At 41.6% G+C, this 23,627-nt stretch overlaps 1 protein-coding gene across 2 annotated transcripts in view; it reads left to right on the top strand.

The window, feature by feature from the left end:
• The window catches only part of LOC119435966 (alanine--glyoxylate aminotransferase 2, mitochondrial-like), a 54,838-nt gene that overhangs the window by 18,637 nt on the left and 12,574 nt on the right, over positions 1-23,627 (top strand). For both annotated transcript variants that reach the window (XR_007468477.1, XM_049673056.1), the window contains exons 8-11: positions 2,636-2,728; positions 12,817-12,889; positions 16,536-16,684; positions 20,561-20,710. Coding sequence is in view for 1 of the 2 variants with exons in the window: in XM_049673056.1 (XP_049529013.1) it covers positions 2,636-2,728; positions 12,817-12,889; positions 16,536-16,684; positions 20,561-20,710 (465 nt within the window). In the remaining variant the exon portion in view is untranslated. The remainder of the gene's footprint in view (positions 1-2,635; positions 2,729-12,816; positions 12,890-16,535; positions 16,685-20,560; positions 20,711-23,627) is intronic.

Below are 23,627 nucleotides of genomic sequence, written 5' to 3'. Positions count from 1 at the left end.
GGACAAGATGCAGAGGACTGCTGTCCAAGAGCATTGTGTTGTTGCACGATGATGCATGCCCCCGCACTGCTGCCCACAACATCGACACTCTCCAAAAATAATGTTTTGAGGTGCAAGAGCATCCACACTATAGCCCTGATGTTGCCTCATCTGTCTGTCACCTGTCTGGTTCCTTAAAGGAAGCTCTAGAAGGATGAAGATTCTTGTCTGATGATGAGGTGAAGGCAATGGTGCATTTGTAGATTTTCGTGGATTTGCACATTTGTAGAAAACATTTTTTAAGGAGAGAATGCAAAAGCTTGTTTATTGATGGCAAAAGTGTGCATGTTAAAAACCTGAGTGACTATGTAGAAAAATCGTAAGGTGCCATTGCAGAAAAATTATTGTAATTAATACTGTCGCCAGAGTGGGAATAATTTGTTTACTTACCTTTGTAATGCGTTATGCCAGCAAGCTTAGCTGGGACAATAGTTGCTCCCACCCAACATTCCCAACAAAACATTCCCTGTCAAAAAAAGCAATTGACCCCAATTGGGAAATTTCCAATTGGTACCAATGGGAAAATTTCCAGTTCTAAATTAGTACATAATTAGACCAATTAGATCAGCTGGAACGTGGCCAATTGTTTTTTGTTGGAGTGACCAAATGTACCGAATTGGTACCAGTTGCTTTGAAACCAATTGGATGGAATGACCAATTGCACCAATGGGCAATACCAATGCACATATATACCCCACAAAGCAAACCTAAATAGGATTCCAGCTGTCAGAAACAGGTTTGCTATATATATATATATAGCCTTAGTACTGCATGCATATATAGCTATAACTCATTCCAGTTGCTTTGAATGGGTTCATACACTGGAAATATGGTTGGCTACGTTCTAGTTTATTCCTATTGGTAGTCCAATTAGACTTAGTAGTTGGGAATGTAAGGTGGGCCTAGCTGGTTCAAACTGGCAAGTCTAATTGGACTCAATTGGTTGCATCCCTGACTCAATCGTAACCCATTGGAGGTAATGATTTCCCACTTGGTTGGAACCAAGTCTAGTTGGACTCAATTGGTTTCACTTTGAATCAGCCGTAACCAGTTGGAACTAGGGATTTTCCAATCGGTTCCAATTGAGTCCAGTTCACTACAATTGGCAACTCTAATTGGTTTCTCCTCTGACCCAATCGTAACCAGTTGGAAGTAAGGATTTTCCAATGGTTCCTATTGGTCCCAGTTGGTTCCTATTGGAAAAGCCAATTGGAGTCAATTGTTGTTTTTTTTTGCTGGGTTGTTATGCGATTCTGTACAGTTAATATTTACCAAGCAGTAAATAATGCTGTACACTGTTTTTCTGTTATCAAACTTCGTGCCAGTGTACAAAATATGCAATGGTGGCATCTCGTGAGCCAATAAAAAACAATCAGACAATCAGAAACAGACAAAAGCACAGCTTTAAGTATCTTATTCCATGTTTTCCTTCTGTTAGTGATTGTCGGTTGCGTTGCACCCTACAATTTGCAGCACACGTTCCTCCCCCCCCCCCCCTTTTTTTTTTACCTTAGTGTAAGTGAGCAAAAATTAAGTCACCTACGTACCGCTGCAGTGCCTTTACACAATTCAAAAGAAATGGAAGCTGCTTCACTCACCATGCATAATTATTTTTTCTGGTTAGATAATGATGTTGCATCTGTGAAATGTGCTGCAAAATGTTCTGCAATATGTTGCATCCATAACACTTTTTCACATGTCACACAGACATCTCGGTGGCATTAGGTCCACTGATACATATTTTCCAGTCACTGAGTGCTGCAGAATTATGGGAACATATTTAAACGTTTTTTCTTAAGGCAAACATCTCTAAATACATGTCTTCTAACAGCTAAGCATTAAACTTATATTTGATGTTTAGCTATAGCTCCTAAAGATAGGCATTTGTTGCAGTTTACATATTTTTGACGTAGAAAAAAAAAATTGGAGGGCTCCTCATGTTGCACTTGAGTGAGCTGTATGCACTAGTATGAGTGGGTTTGGCTTGCTCTTTACCTTCATGCTGCTATCCTTATGTTCTTCTGGCTGCCGACAGTGTCCAAAGCAAGGCACACTCTTCATTTGTAGCATTCTGTTTGCATCAGTGCTTCACCACCCTGACCGCTTTTAAACTGGACTATGCAATGCTCGGGTATCTTCACAGTGCGCTGTTGTCTATCCAACTCGGCTTTATGGCTATGTCTTTCGGCAGCAGCGCTAGCATTAGCCTCCTCCTCTGCTACCCTCTCTGTTCACTATGGAATGCCCTCTCCACTCTCTTGCTTGCCCTTTCTATTTCTCTTGGTGGCTCTGGTGGTGACATTACCACTCATTCCACCCAGTCACAGCACTCCTCTCCTCCTCTCCTCTGGGGATATCCCACTGTCTCTCCTCTTTCCTTTTCTCAGCGTGGCACCCACTAGGGAAACTTGATGACATACCCCTACTGCAGAAGACCTGTGACGATATGTAGAATGCTACCAGATTGAAACATGTGAGCGATATAACACACCTAATCACTGCTAATCCTCAAACTACGATAAACAAAAGATACAGTGAAATAACTCAGTCCCTCAGTTTTGTCGCTTCACTTTTCTTGCTTTCTCTGGCTCACCAGGGTGTCGGAGGCTCTGTGCAGTATCCAAGAGGCTATCTTAAGAAAGCCTACAATTTAATCAAGAATAAAGGCGGCCTTTTTGTTGCTGATGAGGTGAGCATATTTGCCTGATGGCCATGTAACCTATTATAGTTGTCCTCATGCATGCCACTGTACTCAACTTGGGTAGTATGTACTTATAGCCTATGTCAGTGAAGAATGTGTAAGGTCTAGCCACATTGCAGTAGGCTTTTACTACTTTCGAGCTAATTTTAGATAAAACAAATTTCAGCTTAGGTTTCTTGCTTTCCTTAATTTGCATTTTTGTTAAGGCTTGATATTATAAAACACAAGCTAGTGTTTGTACTTAACAGGTGCTAGTCTTTAAATGAATAGCCTTAATCATACAATATCATCAAAAAAAGTAGTATGTAGTGTGCAAATAATTAAAAAAAAATTAACAGCAAATTGAATGTCCTGCTATTTAATTTGGTCCCTAAAGTATATATCGTATTTTCTAAACTATAAGTCGCACCTCTGTATAAGTTGCACCCCCCAATTTTTGGAAGTAAAAAAAAAAAAATGGGTATATAGGTTGCAGTGATGTATGAGACGCACCTACTTTAACTCAGTCAGCAAGATGAAACACGATTATGCATGCTTGTACACTACCTAATTGCAAAATGCCGCACTTACCCATTTCAGGGCACTAAATTTCCGTACACAAAATTTTTACGAGCCACAAATTATAGCAGAAAGAAACTTCAACCAATCCTCCTCTTAGATGGCCAAAACCAACAATTATTGCACTTCACTCAAAGCCATCGAAGGCCTCGTCCTCTAACGCAGTTAAAAAGTTTAGCTACTTTGGCCAGTAGCATCGCTGGGTCATCGTTGTCAACCTCTGAATAACATTTACAGACGTTGGACGCAAGTTGCTGGCATTGCTTCTGCAGTATGGTGTGCACGGGAAAAAAAAGAACGCTCATATTGGTAGTGTCAGCATGCATGATTTTATGTATATGAAAGTCACACCATTGTATAAGACATACCAACAAAAATTTTAGAACAAAAAATGTGACTTTTACTAAGGAAAATATAATAGTAGCTGATATTCTATTTGGTTCTTGAATTGAACAATGGCTATCTGCAATTTTTTATTTTTTTCAAATAATTTTCAAACACACATGAACATAGGATGATTGACAGGCAAATTGTGAACAAATAGGCATTATATGGTGGCAGAATTTCAAATCAGTGAACCAGAGTTATAAAGCCGATGTATTTAAAAACTACCCAAGAGGCTTCCATTGTATTCATAAACTATTCAAAATTATTTCTAAATATTCAATTCTCATTTGAGTTTACATAAATATTTATCTGTGGGCCAGTGTATCTGGAAACTGTCCAAAAGGTTTTTTTGTTTGTTTGTTTACTTAATACTGCAGGCATGAAATGCCCAAGCAGGAGAGGCAAGAAATACAGAATATACTGTCACCTGTAGTAGTGGGAACAGGGCAAGCGCAGAGGCACAAGAAGAAAGAAGTGCACGTGTTAACCGCCCCTCTCGATAGACTTTTACTAAGGAAAATATAATAGTAGCTGATATTCTATTTGGTTCTTGAATTGAACAATGGCTATCTGCAATTTTTTATTTTTTTCAAATAATTTTCAAACGCACATGAACATAGGATGATTGACAGGCAAATTGTGAACAAATAGCCATTATATCGTGGCAGAATTTCAAATCAGTGAACCAGAGTTATAAAGCCGATGTATTTAAAAACTACCCAAGAGGCTTCCATTGTATTCATAAACTATTCAAAATTATTTCTAAATATTCAATTCTCATTTGAGTTTACATAAATATTTATCTGTGGGCCAGTGTATCTGGAAACTGTCCAAAAGGTTTTTTTGTTTGTTTGTTTACTTAATACTGCAGGCATGAAATGCCCAAGCAGGAGAGGCAAGAAATACAGAATATACTGTCACCTGTAGTAGTGGGAACAGGGCAAGCGCAGAGGCACAAGAAGAAAGAAGTGCACGTGCTAACCGCCCGCTCGATAGTTCGTTCTCGCCTCCATTTTTCTCCAGAGCCCAGCTGCTCTCAATAAACGTCGTCAGCCCCCTTTGAAGGCGCATGGCAATACCAGAATAATGCATGCACAATAACAGTTCAATATTATAAGCAGTAATACAATAGTTTGGAGTACAACAAAAGTTCTAAAACTGGTAGTAATGCATAATATTCAGATACTTATATGACATCATTGTATTACAGGAGAAGGGAAAAAAAATCTAAATAGAAATATATAGCAGGTTATAAGGTTTCTAAAGAGTAAAGACTTGCATGTGGAAGCTTGTTTCATTCTGCAATTGTTCAGGGAAACAAGGAAAACTTGAACAGGTTAGTTCTCACAAAGTGCAGATTTATGGCCAGAGGATGAGTGTGATGGGTTTGTGATGTTGTTAATGGAGTTATATTGGAGGCAGGGTCCAGGTCGAGTCTATGATTGAACAGTAAGTATAAAAACTTCAGGTGTAAGTATTTCCTTCTGAGCTGTAAAGTCTTGATGCCATTAGACTGGATTAATTCTGAGATAGAGTCCTCACGGCTGCACTTGCATTCTGTTCGTAAACTATTCAAAATTATTTCCAAAATGTTAATTTATATTTCATTTTGCATCATCTATTTTTATCAGTATTCAATTTATCTATACAAAATTACTCTTGTGTAACCACAGAAATGCAACATTGAGATGATGGAATCACCAAATTTTTAACAGCCTTTTGTAACACTAAAATCAGTCAGTGGTTTTTGTTCTGTTTTGTTTGCATCTCTTCTCTTAGAGGCACTTTGAGCTCACAGCATGATACTGTGATGCCTATATATACAGCAGTGTGGGCAATGTTATATTTTTATTACTCTTTTTAATAATTTTTATTGCATTTTTTCAAGGAACTGTGGAAGCTTGTTTGAGTGAAGTAACTATCAAAGAAGCCAACGGAAGTCATTGGCGTGATGCATTTTTGCTGGTGTATATACCTCAGAAAGTTCTGAAGCTTTTGTCATACTATGTGGAGGGCTTGATTTATGAAGTCCATAGACCTTGGTGCTTGTTAGCTTCTTAAATTGTTGCTTCACTAAATATAGTATCTCATTATGGAATTATATTGTGAATATATATCATTCCTAAATTGCTTGACTTTGCAAACAGCATTTCACAAATATTGGGGACCGAGCACAGAAATAGGCTAGTGATGAAAGAGTGTAGCTTTATTTGAACAAAGTCTGCCTGCTAGCATAGGGGTTGAATGAGTAATGCATTAACTACGGTGCACACACCAAGCTCTCTTTATGCCAAACGAATCCACAAAAACAGAAAATGATGCTTACCTGATTGCAACAGTTGTATTTTGGCAAGACACTTTGCAAGCAGTTGCACTTTCAAGTGCATCTTAAACATACCAGGAAAGCTTTGTCATTTGCACCTCAATTTAGCTTCCCCCCCTTCTGCTTCTGCAACATCCTGTACAGGTTCTTGTGCCATTAAATGGATCTAGATAAAGCAATCTCCAACAGCAAGGGTAGTTCAATTTATGCACTTTATAAATTTGTCACTTGCCACAACTAAACGACTATAGCCGCTAAAGCCAATGTTTGCAAACTTCACCTTCAAAGGCATGTTCAGTGAGCATGTATTAGGGCCTTCAGGTCACGGAAGAAATCAAGCAAAGGTGCCAACATTCAGGTAGTGTCATCGATTTTTTTTTTTGGCAGCAGTGACAGTTTCTGCTCACATTGCAGATTTGCCGCCCACAAAAGTTTGAACACCGGATCAGTATCGCTGGCGAATTGGCCTACGATAAAGGTGACGAGCAACAGAGCAGGGCAGCTGTGCAAAGCCGGATAATTCCCCTTCAGACGGCGCTGGACACCGGGACCTTGTGACAAACGTACAGCCTACAAATACAGCAATGCTCCGGGGACACATCATTTGGCAGCAGTGACAGCATCGACTGTACATCTGCTAAACAGTTTCTGCTTCACATTGCAGATTTGCTGCCCACAAAAGTTTGAACACCGAATCAGTATCGCTGGCGAATTGGCCTACAATAAAGGTGACGAGCAACAGAGCAGGGCAGCTGCGCAAAGCCGGATCGTTCCCCTTCAGACGACGCTGGACACCGGGACCTTGTAACCAACGTGCAGCCTACAAATACAGCAATGCTCCGGGGACACATCATTTGGCAGCAGTGACAGCATCGACTGTACATCTGCTAAACAGTTTCTGCTTCACATTGCAGATTTGCCGCCCACAAAAGTTTGAACACCGGATCAGTATCGCTGGCGAATTGGCCTACGATAAAGGTGACGAGCAACAGAGCAGGGCAGCTGCGCAAAGCCGGATCGTTCCCCTTCAGACGGCACTGGACACCGGGACCTTGTGACCAACGTACAGCCTACAAGTACAGCAATGCTCCGGGGACACATCATTTGGCAGCACTGACAGCATCGACTGTACATCTGCTAAACAGTTTCTGCTTCACATTGCAGGTTGGCATACTTTTATTTTGCCTCTTTTATCCTCTTTTGAATTTTTGCTGTCACTGCTGCTACGGTGTACCACAGTGTGTTCTGTAGCGTACACTCCATTGTGTTGTGAAGCATGCAAGTGTGCCTAGTTAACCGCAGAAATGGCTTCTGGCAAGACTGACGCTCTGTCTGATATTGCTAAGGCCTTGGTTGAAAAGGCACCAGCTAGCATTAAAGAGGTATCAAAGGTGCTTGTTGAGATGACCTCTAAATTTGTTGAAGCAATGTATGACCTAAAAAAGGAGATGAACAAGATTGATGCGATGAATGACTCGATGAAAGCTGAGCTCACTTCCATCAGGCAATCAGTCGGGTACATGAACGAAGGTTTTGAAGAATTCCGCAATGAAATAAAAGGCCTTCGACTTGAGCTCACCGAAGTGAAAAACCAGGGCCTTGAGTGCAAGAAAGAGAACCTAAGACTAAACAAAGAGCTGCAGGAATCGAAAAAGCAGCTTATTGAGTTAAAGCAGTACAGTAGGCGCAATATTCTTGAATTAAGAGGTATACCGAAGGCTGAAAATGAGGACGTCCTCGGAACAGTCGCAAAAGTCGCATATTCCTTGTGCGTCCAGCTTTCTGACGGTGACATTAACGTGGCTCACCGCGTCCCATCGAGGGGCAGTGCGCCTCCAAATGTAGTCGTGAAATTCACATCCAGATCTGTTCGTGACAAACTGTTGAAGGCAGCTAAATAGAAGCGACTGAATACAGGCCTTGCTGGGTTTTCAGAATAGCGATCCAGTGTACATAAACGAACACTTGTGCCCCGAAAACAACATCTTGCTTGGAAAAGCCATCCAACAAAAACGTGAGAAAGGATAGAAATTTGCATGGGTTTCTGAGGGAAAAATACTAATGCGTAAATCCGAGAACTCCAGAGTAGTGCATCTAACACATGAAGAAGACCTAGCAGAAATAGTTTAAGTATTTTTTCATAACTGTACAACGTACTTCTTCACAATGGTATACGGGTTCTCATAGTGGGTTCCGCGGAACCCAGGGGTTCCGCAGGCCCCTCCTCGGGGTTCCGCGAGCCACTGATAAATTTTCCCTGGTTCCGCGCTCACCAAGTGGCTAAAACAGCGAATGCGAGGAGCGCTCGATCCAAAGAATCTCCATAATTACCTATTCCCAAGTGTCAAAAAGCACCATCACAGTGCGTAACAGAAACGCGTGAACTGCGCAATAAATCTGCCGGCAGCTTGTAGCCACCCAGCCTCCAAAAACTGGCCGCGCGCCTAAGCTTTTGCACTTAAATCTCGGGGGTCGTAACTTCTACCATGCGCATTTCTCCCGTTTGTAGATCGGGGCCCATAGCGTGCGCGCTGATGTACTCGTCGGTGGATTACAAAATAAATGCGGGGAGCATCGCAAATGCGCAATGAAAAGCGCAAAAACGGCGCTAGCATCCAACCTAAACCAAGCGGCGGAGTCACATCCGTCCGCATCGTCATTTGTCGTCAGCGGAAATCGTACGTGAAACGTGTCTGACAGCAACGCCAGAACGCTTCTTGCAGTTGTGCCCTTTTTATCGCCGCGCATAACACCGCGTTGGCGGTAGGCCGCGTGCCTTCATTCATAAGTGCCTAGTCCCAATCCATGATCGCATCGATTAGAAAGCCTACGGGCAACGCTCCCTAGCATCGATAGCCACAACAGTTTCGTCTGCAGCAGTTGCGGCACACTGTAGTTTCGTTTTGACTCGGTGCGCGCGTCTGCCGCGTGCCTTCAAAACTGCATAGTCGCCATCCATGATCGCGGCGATAGCGATCGCGGTTTCGTGCGTGCGTAGGCCACCTGCCTTCAGAAACACAAGGTTGCCGTCCATGATCGCGTCGATAGCGGCCGCGGTTTTGTCAGCGGTTGCGGCAAACAGTAGTTTCGCTTTGATTCAGTGCAAAGCTGTCGAAGATGAAGCACACTGGCAACATCGCGATGGACAGACGATTTGTTGGTGACCAGCTCACGGGCGACAAAATAATCGGGATGTACGCGTGGTAGTGAAAAGCGTGTCTCAGATAAAGACGTGCGCTGCGGACTCGCTGCGAGCGTTATATAATGAGTCTCGAGGTGACGAGAATTGCAGCTTCCGCACAGCTCTTGTGCAAAATAGGAACACGATTTGCTGATTCATTCACTAAATAAAAGCTGTTGACGTAGTAAGCATTTGTTTATTGTTTTCTTTATACCCTCGATAATTCGACACAGTTCGGTGTCATTGCAACAACTGAGACGTGGCTGCGAAAAAGTGAAATAATCAGTCTTCCAGGTTACATAACAGAAAGAAATGCGCGCGACTCCCACTCACGCGGAGGCGGCATTGCATTGTTCGTAAAAGATAATGTATCGTATTGTAAAGTTGCAGTGGCCACATATAGTTGCAATGAAATTGAATCCCTTTTCATTCGGCTTGATTATGACGTCATCATTGGTACAGTTTCTCGCCCCCCGAACGGTAGCCTCGTATGATTTCTCGATAAGCTGGAATAAATTTTCTGCACTGTGTCAAAACATCAGAACGAACCAGTGATTATAGTAGGTGACATGAACCTAAACACATATAACATGACAAACTGTGACTATAGCTATTTGTTGCAGTCTTACAACTACCGTAACTTAATTACGTCACCGACGCGTATAACTAAGGCATCTACGTCATTAATTGACCACGCATTAACAAATCTAGATACGAGGTTTACCGGACGCGTTTACTTAGAGCCAATCTCTGATCATCTATCTTTGCCACTTTGGATTCTCCAACAAGTACCAAGCAAACAACAAATAACATTGTGACGAAAATAGATTACAGGGTATTACGAGAAGAAATTCTTTGCATTAATTACAGTGAAATATACAACGAGGATGTCGATATTGAATTAACTAACCTAATTACATATCTTAATATTGCTGTAGAAAGGAGCAATCGCAAGGTTTCAAATGGCTGACATGATAAACCGATGTGCCCCTGGATGACAGAGCAGATACTTCAAACACTTAAGGCCAAATAAACTGGCATGACAAATGGCGACATAACAAAGATAATCTATACTACTTACAGCAATTCAAAGTACAGCGGAATAAATCTGTCGCTATGATTCGATCGCGCAAAAGGGCATATTATACTCACCTAATTACACAGACCGCTGGTAAGACGAGTAAGCTGTGGGAAATTGTAAATGAAATGATAGGAAAACAACGTAAGCTAACTGTGCTTCCCGAAACCATTAATGAAAATGTTGTAGAGAACTTCAACACATATTTCGCATGTATCAATCCATCCCGGGCTGCAAAGTTCAGTGATTCAGAAGAAATATCTATCTCGCAGACTCCCGTACTTAACACTTTCATTATGCATACCATTGAACTTGAAGACGTGATGGAAACAGTCAGTAAGATGTCAACCTCTAAGGCCTCCGGACTAGATGGTATTTCTATTCGAATGATTAAAAAGAGTATAGATATAATTAGGACCAGTTTTATGCCACTTGTTTAATCACTCCCTGAACTGCTCTAAATATCCGTCTCAGCTGAAGGTGGCTAAGGTTGTCCTTATCTTCAAAGATGGAGACCGCAATGACCGTTGCAATTGCAGGCCAATATCCGTGCTCAGTACCATTAATACTACATTTGAAAAAATTTTAGCCCGTACGTTCCACAAGTTTATCGATAAATATCAGGTTATGTGCCCACAGCAACATGGGTTTTGTCCGAATCACTCAACTTCGTCAGCAGTGTTAACGTTAACTCAAATAATTAACGTAGCTTTGCAAAATAATATACTTGTGTGTGTCATATTCCTGGACTTAAAAAAAGCCTTTGATACAGTTGATCACAACATACTTTTGCATAAACTAAAGCATTATGGTAGCTCATTGGATCTTCTTACTAGCTACCTTCATGAACGAATGCAGCTGGTCAGAATGAACATTGTTACATCATCACCTAAGAATATGTGCACTGGAATCCCTCAAGGATCCATCCTTGGGCCACTTTTATTTTCACTATATATATTAACGACTTCTCACTTATTTTAAGTACAAGTGAAGTCCTATGTACGCCGATGACACCTGTATTGTAGTAACAGCCAATAACAATTGTGATCTCGAAACTAAAGCAAATGAGGAGTTGAAGAAAGCAAGTGATTGGTTTTTAATGAACAAGCTTATGATTAACATTAAAAAGACTAAATATGTGGTTTTTCGAACGCGTAACAGTATCTTTCCTGATAAATCATTAGATTTACAAATAAACAATTTTCCATTAGACGAAGTCATTATTTCAGTATCTTGGCGTGACTTTCGATTGCAATCTGCACTTGCAAGAACAAATAAGCGCAGTTTGCACAAAGGTCGCATCAGGATGCTGTGCACTCTCACAAGCACATCATCATCTCAATAATAACACTCTGCGTATTTTATATTTCGCACTCATCCATAGCCATATCGCATACTGTAATGAATCATGGGGTGCGACATACAAAACTTATCTTGAACCTGTACGCAAACTCCAGAAAAGAGCCCCGAGAATAGTTACCCATTTATGTTACGATGAACCTAGTCGGCCTTTGTTTAATAGAATGAATGTTTTGCCGTATGATATGATACACGAATTAAAAATTGCCACGTGTGTTTTCAGTATTGTTAAAAACAGCCTGCCTTTTCATATTTCTACATTTTACACATCGTGTCGAGCGACTAGAAATCAAACGTACGGAAATATTAATCTTCTTCCAACTAGGAATATTTACGGAGAACGTTTGCTTCAGTTTTCAGGGTAAGAAATTTGGAATAAACTACCAGCAGAAATAAAAAAAGCAAATAATTTTTCGTCCGTGCTTAAAAAATACTTGCTTAGCCTGAATAACCCTTTTCAATGTGAACAATTGTGATGTCCTTTATGTTCGTAAATCGTTGAAGCCTGCTAAAAATACCATGCTTAATTTGTTGTTTAGAGTTTTTTTTTTCGAGATTAATAATGTATGGGCTTTGAACCTTCATAATAATGCAGGAACTTGCCTGCAGTCCTCTTGTTAACTAGTGTTTTACATATTCACTTAGAAATGTTTAATACTGTAGCATGCTTTTCACTATTTCGCATTTCCTTTGTACACTTGTGCTACTTAAAGGTGTACGATAGATAGTTGTATGCACGTGATGTATCTTACTTAATTTTGTACTTATAATTTATTTATTTTTCATTGGACCCGCAACTAGCCTTTGGCTATGGGTCCAACCAGTTTTGGTATTTCTGTATGTTCTAAGTCTGCAAATAAAGAATTGAATTGAAAGTTATAATTCTAATTTTCTCATTCTGAATTGAATTGAATGCTGGGATTTTACGTGCCAAAACCAAGATTTGATTATGAGATACGCCGTAGCAAGGGACTCTGGATTAATTTTAACCGCCAGGGGATCTTTAATGTGCCCCCAATGCACGGGACACAGGCATTTTTACATTTCGCCCCCATCGCAATGAGGCCGTGGTGGCCGGGATTTGTTCTCGCACCCTCATGCTTAACAGCACAATACCGTAACCGCTAAGCCACCACAGCGGGTTTTTCTCATTCTAATAGGGCACATTGTATTGCTCTGTTCTTATCTAGGTCCAAACTGGATTTGGAAGAACTGGTGACCACTTCTGGGGCTTCGAAGGTCATGGCATAATGCCAGATATTGGTAAGTGTAGAAAGATCAACATTACTTTGATTTCAATTTTTAATCAGACACACGGAAGCATTAATATAGCAAATAATTTATTTTTAAACTGTATGATTTTTTACGCAGTAAAACTTCTTGGGCAAGTTGGTTGATAAGTATTGAAGCCATAGTAGCGCAAAGAAACATGGACAAAGAAGAGGACAAGAGACCACAGGCGCTAACTCACAACTTGTTTATTGGGTTGCACCGAAGAAACAGGAAAAATAGATATACACAGTAAAGCGCATGCGTACAGTTTCTTCATGGAAAAGAAAAGAAAATTCAAAAAGGCGCATCTCACTACCAAATAACCAGATCGACTTGTCGCTGATGCTGTCCGTGCCTCTTTCTCTAATATGATAAGTTTCCAAAAGTTCACGAGCAGTAGTATCCTTACTTCTGTGCAGAATCTTACACTCACTAAACTGTTCATCTTGAAACTGCAGCGCGCACACAAGAAACGAGGACAGCGCCTGTCTGTTACCTTTGCCTTGTGTCCTTGTTTCTTGTGTGCGCACTGCAGTTTCAAGATGAATAGTTACCAACTCGCCCAATTTTCAGTACTTTTACAATTCACTAAACTGTTTTTCACACTTGCAGGCCAGGCAATGCACAGGCAAATGCGCATTGCCTCTTTTAATGATTGACAGTCTGTGCTCCCATGGAATGGCATGCTCTTTACACATGGAACCCCTTCCCATGGTTCAGTTCAGTTTTTAGACATTTTAATATTTTTTAAGTAAGACCATGCTTATTGGTTATATAGCCCACGGTCGCAGAAAGCTCTTATGCTATACGATTCTGCTCATTCAAAGCTCGTTAAGAGAGGAATTGCCACCCTATGACTAGAATCCGCGCTTATGAAATCCTGTCCACATATGATGCAGGCCAGTTTTGATAAACAACTGGCAAAGCTCATTGCAGCAGGCTATCCATGCTCGTGGTCTTGGAAGGTGTCTCGGAGACTCTCCTAATAAGGTAAAGGGCTCCAGACGTACAGCCACCACCTCATCCTGAAAAGAGATAAGGGCCAAAGTAGTCCCCTACCTACATGGGATGTCCCACAACATCAAGAAGGTCGTTGTGGTTTTTTTTCGGTGCCATGCAAACTGGCAGGCCTGTGCCCGCACGTTCTTGGTGAACAAAGAAGGCTTGATTTCCAGGAGAAGCACGCTAGGCTGTTTGTTAAATGCCCTACTGGCGTCATTTATATTGTTACACGGGTGTTGTATTTGGTTGTTTGAATGAGGGGCGCGGGTGCAATAACTCGAGAAAAGAGGAGGAAGAACGAACTGGGCTCGCTCTGTGAATTCAACTGGTCAGCGCTGCAACCGCTGTTGTAAATATAATCTGTAAATAGTTGCTCGTCTAATTGACTTCTCCTTCGCGTAACAATATGATACCGCTGTCGTGTGGGAAGGCCTACATAGGTCACACCGGGAGGTGCGCTAACGACCGAGCATGGGAGCACAAACTGTCAATCTTTAATAGAGGCAATTCGCATCTGCCTGTGCATTGCCTGGCCTGCAAGTGTGAACCACGGTTTATTGAGCTTAAGATTCTGGGCACAAGTAAGGATACTACTACTCGTTAACTTTTGGAAGCTTATCATATTAGGAAAAGAGGCACAGAGTGCATTAGCCACACGTCGATCTGGTTATTTGGTAGTGAGACACGCCTTTTTGAATTTTATTCTTATTTGTCATGGAGAACCTGTACTTACTGTGCATATCTATTTTTCCCTGTTTCTCTGGGGAGACCCAATAAACCCGTTGTGAGTTAGCAGCCGTGGTGTCTTGTCCTCTTCTTTGTCTGTGTTTCTTTGCACTACTATTGCTTCATTATGTATAATTTATGCATGTCTTCCCCTCCAACAAATGTAAGTGATTATTATTAACTATAAAAGAAACAAATTGTTCAGAATAAACATGTTTTTATTATCACCGGCAGTGTTAAATTAACTTCGATAGCTTTCTCACACAATTTTTTCTAGTGTATGTGCCGTAAAATTCTGTTTCAATATTATAGATTTGGTGAAATTCTGTTTCAAAAAAGGTTTTGTTTAGCATTACATGTGATGAAAAGGTTCTCTTGCGAGCAATGTGAAAGGAAACATGCATATATGTGTGCTCTTAGCCTCATGCTGTAGCCAGAACTGAAACCAAAGGGCGAAGGCAACATATCAGCTCCTGGTTCCTATTCATCAGTGCTAGTCTTCCTCCAGCGTGCTCTTTTTTTTTTTTTGTAAACACAATTATGTTGTGCAGAAAGAAAAGGTCAACATGAGAAGGAACAGGAAGGGTTAGTTGCCTTTAGGTTGCATTTACCGTGCAGCGCAACAGATTTATGTTCAGCAGTCATTTAAGCCAAACTTCTTCCCCACTTCCTTGGCAAATCTTTCTTCAAATCAAGGTCGAGCTCCAGCCATGCCTCGGCTCCCCTAAATAAAGGCTAATAAAGGATAATATCCCATGCATGCTATAATTATCAGATAACAACCAGTGAGACCTTTTGTATCTATGAGGGCTCATGAAGGAGACAAATTTTTGTTTAGACATGCAAACCAAGACTTCATATGATGATTTTGTACTAAGAAAGCATTATTTGTGTGAAAATTACCAAGTTTTATGCTAAGCAACACCCAGGACAAGCCCCACATGCCCACATCTCGCCATTCCCTTAGTGGCACAGCACCTGTTAGAAAAGTTGCATTTTTCCTCTAGGTGATATTGTAAGAAACTCTTGCCTAGAGGGGAACCAATGAACCGTTGAGGGGAACCAAGGTGAATGCGCCTACTCGCTGCATCCAAATGTCCTTGGGACTCAAGCAAGAGCCACTAAAAGAAGCCGAGATGTCTTGTGAAGGCTGCCTATAGTAGAGCTGTGCATGAGATCCTGCCAGAGGTGTATGCAGTGGTCCCTATTAGTACAGTTCCCTCTTCTTCTTGGCAATTTCTTGACCACCTTATGTGCCCTCTGTACCAGGTAGCTGCAGAACCTTTGAAGCAGCCATTCTGGAACATTTGCTCAATCATAATGGAAAACAATCGCTTGCATTCAGTTTTGTGCCCTCAAGTTCACCAACATATGCCATCGTTCCAAATTACTTACCTTTTACAGTCATATATGTATCCTCTACAGGATACTAAAAGCTATGGGGCAGACTAAGGCCTTTTTCTCAGTAGCCTAGATGGTCCTTTGCTCCTCTTGTCTCCTTGTGCACACACCCATGCGCCTTGCTTCAAAATCTATTTTATGAAAACTAATTTCTTGCTTGACTGTAGGAGCATGTATTGGAACTAAGCGATGCAGAAATGCTGATCCCATTAATTTTTTAAGATTCCATTTATACTGGGATTATGTGTTGAAATGAATCTGGTGTTAGAATTTCAAAATGTTTTGAGGAAAAACTTCTTCTATGGAACTCCCCTTTCTTTCATTTTTGGGAAAACAAATTACAGTTCACACATGTGGCCGAATTTTTGAATTGTAGTAACACATGCCTAAAACCATTTAGTCAACACTGTAAGCATGTTTTAAGCTGAAACAACTATTAAACTGCAGTTTTTAAACATGCTTGCTACGTGCAGGTCTCCGAAATGTATTTTTCGTACATTTGTTTCAGTGACCATGGCAAAAGGCATTGGCAATGGCTTTCCACTAGCTGCAGTCGTCACAACACCTGAAATTGCCAAAGCCTTGGATGCAGCGAGCTTTTTCAATACATTTGGTGGCAACCCTGTGGCAACTGCTGTTGGGTCAGCTGTTGTTGATGTCAGTCACCTAAGTGGCCTTTTTTACATTTCTGTTCAAGCTTAACTGCCACATTTTTGTAGGCCTCTTCAGCAGCTGATCCCAAAGCTGACCTAGGCCTTCTAGTTCATTATTTAGTATGAACAGTTGTGTTGTATTAACAGCAGTGATAGAAAATAGCAATTGGTGACATGGCACCATCATCTTAAAACATTGAAAAAAAATGTGAGCCAAATTCAGATGCAGCATCAATCTTTTGTTTGAGCCAAACACACAAATTCTGAGGTTCATAGGTGCTGGCTGCTACTCTCTGTAACTTTCACAGGCGGTGGAATTAAGTGCCATGCAGTTTGTTCGTGAACTGGAGATGCAATTATTGGCCTCTGTGAAACAGGTCTTCTTTTTCTTTGTGGGGTTTTACGTGCCAAAACCAGTTCTGATTATGAAGCACGCCGTAGTGGAGGGCTCCGGACTAATTTTGACCACCTGGGGTTCTTTAATGTGCACTACAACGCAAGCACAGGGGCTGTGAATGCTGCGTTTTCAGGCACAGAAAGAAATGCCAGTAACTTGCTTGTCAATGCAAGTAGGAGAAGTGTGGGATATTCCTGGAAAACAGCTCAAGCATTAAAGTGACAGGGGAAAAAAGTTGTTGTTAAAGGATCCCTGAAGTGTTTCGGACAAGTTTTATAGACGCATAGGGTACAGCTACAGTTAAACAATCGCACCATAATTTAAGTGAAGCGTCTCGTATTAAGAGAGCTACGGACAATTACAAGTTACTTTGCTCCCTAGCCACGCTTTTTCCTCCTCAACTCCTTCACCGAGCAATTGAGGCTAAGCTCTGCCTTCATTGGCTCTGCGTCATGATGTGACGTCGTGTCGTCTACTTCCGGTGTCTTGGAGCCAGCGCGCGAAACCTGTCCAACCTCTCTGCTAGCTGCCTGGCCGTCGATCCCCAGCGAGAGCTATCTAAGCAGCGGCGTGCATTGCGAGTGTTCTGTCGCAGGGCTGAGCGTGTCCAGTATTCCGATAAATGCCGGCGAGCTGGATGTTTTGACAGATGGGTGGAGGCGTAAACCAGAGTGGCCTGCACGGTGTGATCACCTGGTGGTGCAGAGCTAAGCCAGCCAAACACCGTGCTAATATTGCTGTAACCAAGTGTAAAAATTTTAAACATTTAAAAAAACGTGTTCAATTACACTGCTGCTGAAAACAAGCAGCAAAGTAGAATACACTTAGTTACTGCTATATTAGCTTGTTTATCTGGTTGAGCTCGGCGCCACCAGATGGCTGCATCCTGCACGCAGGCCACTCTAAGTCATGTTTGTGCCCCCGCCCAGCCTAGTCTGCCTGCATTTACCGGAATGCCGGACACGCTAAAGCTCTCTATTGTGGTAGTATCCTCCAGTGTGAAGTGACGGCTGCAAATGCATAGTTCCTGGTGCCGATCGGATAATGATAGCCCGATGCACTGCAGCCACTCCGTTCGCCTGCTGCCTTGCAGAAAGACACGATGCTGCAGCTTGAGATGTCTCCATTGCTAGATTTGCAGCCCACAACGCAATAAGGGCGATTCATGGTCCTCGCAAAAAGAAACCTCGAGACCAACACTAACTGTGCAGCTCGCGTCAATGCGGAGCACGTTGTAACACATGCAGACAACACTTGTTGTGTGCCGGAAGCACTTGAGTGTAGTGATAAATTGTCGTGTATTCTCTTCCTGTAACTTTTTTTTATATAGAAACAACTTAGCTAACATTTCAACTATTATGAACAACATTTGTTCGCCATAAAGTTGGAAAAATTATCGATGACGCAACATGGGCAGCCAATCGGTTAGCTCACTTTACTGATGTCACGCACTTGCTACGCAGATGGTGATGGGGCGGCTGAAAACTCAGGGGAGTGACGCCATTGCGATCGGTAGCGATGCACATTTTTAAAACCATATAATAATTTACATGCTTTACGGGGAGCACTTAAATATGTCACGTAATGATCAGAAGGACCTAACCTCTGACAATTTGCTTAGAGAAAGAATTTTGCTTGGGCCCAACTTTAATTTTACTATTTCATACATATGTGAAATGAAGAAATGCTTTCATGAGGCACCTACAGAAATGCAATTGAATGAAGTTTGTTGCATAGAGTAATTTCGATTACTAGTTACAGAATCTGTATTTAAGCCATCAACTATTTTATGGAAAGTGAAAAAAAAAAAAGAAGGTTCAATACAAACATCAAGTTCACAAGCTCATAACTCACCAGAGAAAAATGAGTGAGAAAATAATAATAAATAAAACAGGACGAATCGGGGAAGAACAGGTGGACAGACAGACAGATGGACAAGTCAGTTCTGTGAACTGCATCTGATAAGAGCAGTTAAAGCAGAAAAATTTGATGCATAGCACTAAGCTTTAGCTAACCAGTAATTTTCACAATTACTGTCTTTTAAACAGCATAACAAGTTCATGTAACTCGCAATGTAGCACATTTATTTTATCCACTGTCAACTGTTTATGAGATTAATTTTAAGAAATTGTGACAATGTCTTTCTTATGGAGTTATATCAGTAAATGTCGCATTGCATGTTATAAAGTGTTATAATTTTTCTTTTTCATTTTTCATAACATATTTTAAAGCCTAAATTAAGCTTCTACAACATTCAGTTAATATAATCTGACATTTTATTTGAAATCCTACAAATTTTACTGGAATAGGGTTGCCTCATGAGAGCATTTCACTCCACATTATTTAAATGAGGAAATTTAAGTTGGGCCTGCACTAAAGATTGCATATGCATGACATGCTTCACTGCTTTGCTGCCAGGAATATTTCATCCATATATAGCAGGGGACACAGATGCTTTGCTTTGTAAACCCCGTCACAGCTCTCTGGACATGGAAGCAATGCAGTCCAATATGTATCTACAAGAGGTGCTAGTGGTTTAAGAGAGAGTGTTTTCGTCGCTGCTGAGCATGTGCTCTTAAACAGGCAGAACATCGCTACTCGCTTGTCTTGCTCTTTATTACTTCACATAGATCCTGCTTATTTACGACCTCTTGCAATGCCAAGGAAGCCTTGGCAGTTGCTAGACAGCAAAACGAAGGATCGTACATGCCCAATCACTTTTGTCTGCAGTTGTCATTGCTGCATGGTGATATGTCCAAGTATTCATGGCTTGCCAATTTGGAAGCTCATGCTCAGAAACACAGCTGTCTCACACCAGCATTGCCTCCAGTAGAATGTGCTGATCGACGCAGAGTTGAATACAGCATTCCTGCACCCTAGTCAAGCATTAGGGGACTGCACATTGAAAACCAGTACAAACACAGCCAATGACAGAATTTCGGCCACCCTCTTAACCACCAGGTGGAATAACGCTGCATAAAAATTTGCACCACGTCTTCATGTTGTCCATGTAATGAGGATAATGATAAAGGAATGTGCTAGACATTATCAACAATATCTTTTGGTGACGTTTCCATTAAAATTCGTGTCATAGACGGAGAAGGTGCACTTCACACAGAAGACATCAACGGGCAGATTGCTATTAGTGTGTGTGCATGAACTTGGCTCGTATTCTTCATTAACTGATTGACACTGACTGGCTTCATTTGCCCATTTCCTCTGCATGCAGCAAGTATTTGTGAAGCTTGCTTGAAGGGCTTTCACCAGTAGTCTAGCTAGCAAGTTTAGGGAGCTGTATTTGAAGTCAGCTGTCTTCACACTTGTGGCCATACTTTCTGCTTTTGTTTTTTCACATTTGACCTCTCTGTAATTATAAACATGATGTACAGCTGCTACGTGCAAGCCCTGTGCTTTATGTTACTCTGAAATACTTTTCTCTCCACAGCTGCCTGTAAGCCACTTGAGTTTGCCTTTGACTTACAGGTTTTGGATGAAGATGGCTGTATGGAAAAGAGCCGTATGACTGGAACTCGACTACTGCATACCTTAGAATCACTAAGGAAAGAATACACTGTGGTCGGTGACGTCCGAGGCAAAGGGCTCATGATTGGCGTGGAACTTGTGGAGAGCAAGGTTAGTACAGCTGCTTTTAACAATTCAAAACATTATGCATGTGTCAGTGCTGTACAGCTGAGCATTACTTTCGGCTAGAGTAGCAGACTGAAAAGATATACTTAGATATACTTTGTCAGAATAAGGGAAGATATCACACGTAGAGGTGAAGTCATAAAACACAAGTATGGTGAACACTCAATGTAAAATGAAGTTTGTTTATTAAAATCTTTTCATTGTCCTAATGCAGTGCATGTATTTTGAACGGAACTTAAGGAGTGCAGTGATGGAAAACTTCAACCTGCTACAGTGTCTCGGTGGCTATTGCATTTTGCTGCTGAGCACAAGGTTATATGCAGGTTCGATTCACAGCTGCGGCACCTACATTTCGATGAGGATGAAGTGCAAAAATGCTCGCGTACTTAGCTTTAAGCCAGCATTCTTTAAAAAACCCCAGGTGGTCAAAATTAATCTGTAGCCCTCCACTACGGTGTCTCTCAATATCCACTGTGCAGTTTCGGGACATTAAACTCCACACTTTTAATGGAAAATTTCACTTAGCATGATGAGGAGGCCCTTCAGTCCTGCATGTAGGAATGTATACAATGATCACTTGTTTTTCCTTCTTGCACTCCCACAAGGCAAATAGTGCCACAAAGATTATTTGTTATTACTATATGTACCCATTAACAAAAGATTTGAAGACAGGCCGGCAACTGCCTCTAGAAGGGACACAATGTCTGCTTGTCTGAAAGAGGAAGGTACAGAAAATTGAGCAGGAAAGGAAGACAGAGAAGTGTAAAAGGAAAAAAAATTGAAGGAAAGAAAGGAGGTCGAGCCAAGGCACGAGGCACATCTGCAGAATACAGGTACAATGATGAAAGGGCAATTTTCTTTCATTCCACTTTCATTTTCCTTTTCTTGATCGTAAATTTGCCTTCTTCTTTAATTAATTATACAGTTTCATAAAAAACTTTATTTCTTCTATGCTTTCATTGGCTCCTTATGTGGATGTTTTAACATAAGTGTTGTGTTTTGGAAGCACATCACACACAAACCTACTAGTAGTAATGTGCTTTTGGCTGTCTGTCGTTATTGCTCTGGCCAACTGCCAGTCGTGCACATGCTGGCTAATCCGCATGACGAATGCATCTGGCAGCAGCAGAATGGCGTAGCTAACGTGCATAGCTAGCTGGCAGATGGCTGGCATGGTAACAGTAATACAGATCCAATGCCTCTCTTCATGATGGTGCTCATGAGGAGGCAGTCTCAAGGAGCATCACAAACAAGTGAGGAAAAAGAACCAGAGCCTGGCAGAGAACAATCGTTGACATAACAGTCCTTGCAAACTGTCACAAAGCCACATGGAGCTGCAGAACATGCCATGTCGATATATATCGTTATAACATAAGACTTGTTACATATCTTGGACATATCCTTGTAACATAAGACTTGAAGAACACAAACGTCTCAAGCTAGAAATATTGTGTCAGTACTCCTTTAATGTTGGTGCCATTCCTTGCTCAAGCTTTTTATTCTAGTTTGTGTGAAAACCACCTTTCATAAAAAGTCAGTATTTTTCATAACTTACAATTTCCAGACAATACATTTAAAGTACATTTAAAACTTGATCTAACGAAACCCATTTTTACGAAGTTCCTGATTTAAAAAAAGAAATTTCCATTCCCCCGCAGGTACCCATAGGGTTCAATGTTGTCATCATTGTCATTGTTGAATTAACGAAACTAATGGCCACTAAACCCAATTTAGCAAAGTTTTTCCTGAAATAATTCAGTAAAGAAAGCGGTCATTTCTTTCTAGTTTTGACACAGGCGGGTTTTTCTTCAAGCGTGCGCTCTAACGCTATCGTGTTAAAACATCTCGGTGCCCTAGTTACAATCTTTGCACCCACGTCTTTGCATATTGGTAGCCTGTCATAGCTTCACGTGACCATCTACCTGGCCTGCATCACACATCACACAAGCAATTCGAGCGATCCTACGCGCGAACCCACGTACGCGCTAACCTATGCACTAACCTACGCTAACTCACGCTTGCGCGTGGGTTAGCGGCAAATACACTGCTGCGGTAGCTTTTGGGTAGATTTCAAAGTACCGAAAATCCCTTTCTCGATTTTACGAACTTCCCGATTTAACTAAATAATTCGAGCGTTGTCATCACTTTATTAAATCGAGTTTCAACTCTATAAGGAATCACTTGACAGACTTGTGTTCAGTTCTTTTTTTTTTCTTATATATTGTCACGAGCCTCTAGAAGTGGACTTGAAGGTTTAATAACCCGTAGAGCAGCTGGCTCTCGGAAGACGCGACCGTTGGGGCTGGCTCGAGCAGAGAAGGGGGCGCGCGGTCTTCTTTCTTCTCTTGGGCTCGACCCACTCTTGCCCTCGACCCACTACCTACAGGTGGCAATATCCCCCCTTCCAAACAAAAGCATCGCCTCGATGCTAAAAAAATAGGCGTAGAAGACAACGAAGAAGAAGGCAGGCAAAGCGAAAGTACACAAAAAAAAGTAGCCGTCACGCCGGCACAGTCAATGAACGAAGAAGCAATCTCCCAACGATAAATGAAAAGGAGAAACAAAGAAGGGAATGAGAGAACAAAAAAACGAAAACAAAAAAAGTTGCGGACGCGCAATGTACGGCTTCATGCGCACAACATGAACAATGTCTGAGCTCGGTTGTCTTTGTGTCCTACTCCGTGTCTGCGATGATGTGTCCGGAACAACTTCGTAGTTTACGTCACTGACGCGGCGGAGCACTTTATACGGACCGAAATACCGGCTCAGCAGTTTTTCACAGAGACCACGACGGCGAACGGGGGTCCACACCCAAACTTGGTCCCCGGGGTTGTAGGACACGTCCCTGTGGCGGATGTTGTAGTGTCGTGCGTCTGCCTGCTGCTGCTGGCCGATATGCAGC

Source organism: Dermacentor silvarum, chromosome 1 (assembly GCF_013339745.2).
Source record: "Dermacentor silvarum isolate Dsil-2018 chromosome 1, BIME_Dsil_1.4, whole genome shotgun sequence".
Taxonomy (NCBI): Eukaryota; Metazoa; Arthropoda; class Arachnida; order Ixodida; family Ixodidae; genus Dermacentor; species Dermacentor silvarum.
This window is presented reverse-complemented; position numbering and strand designations above follow the sequence as displayed.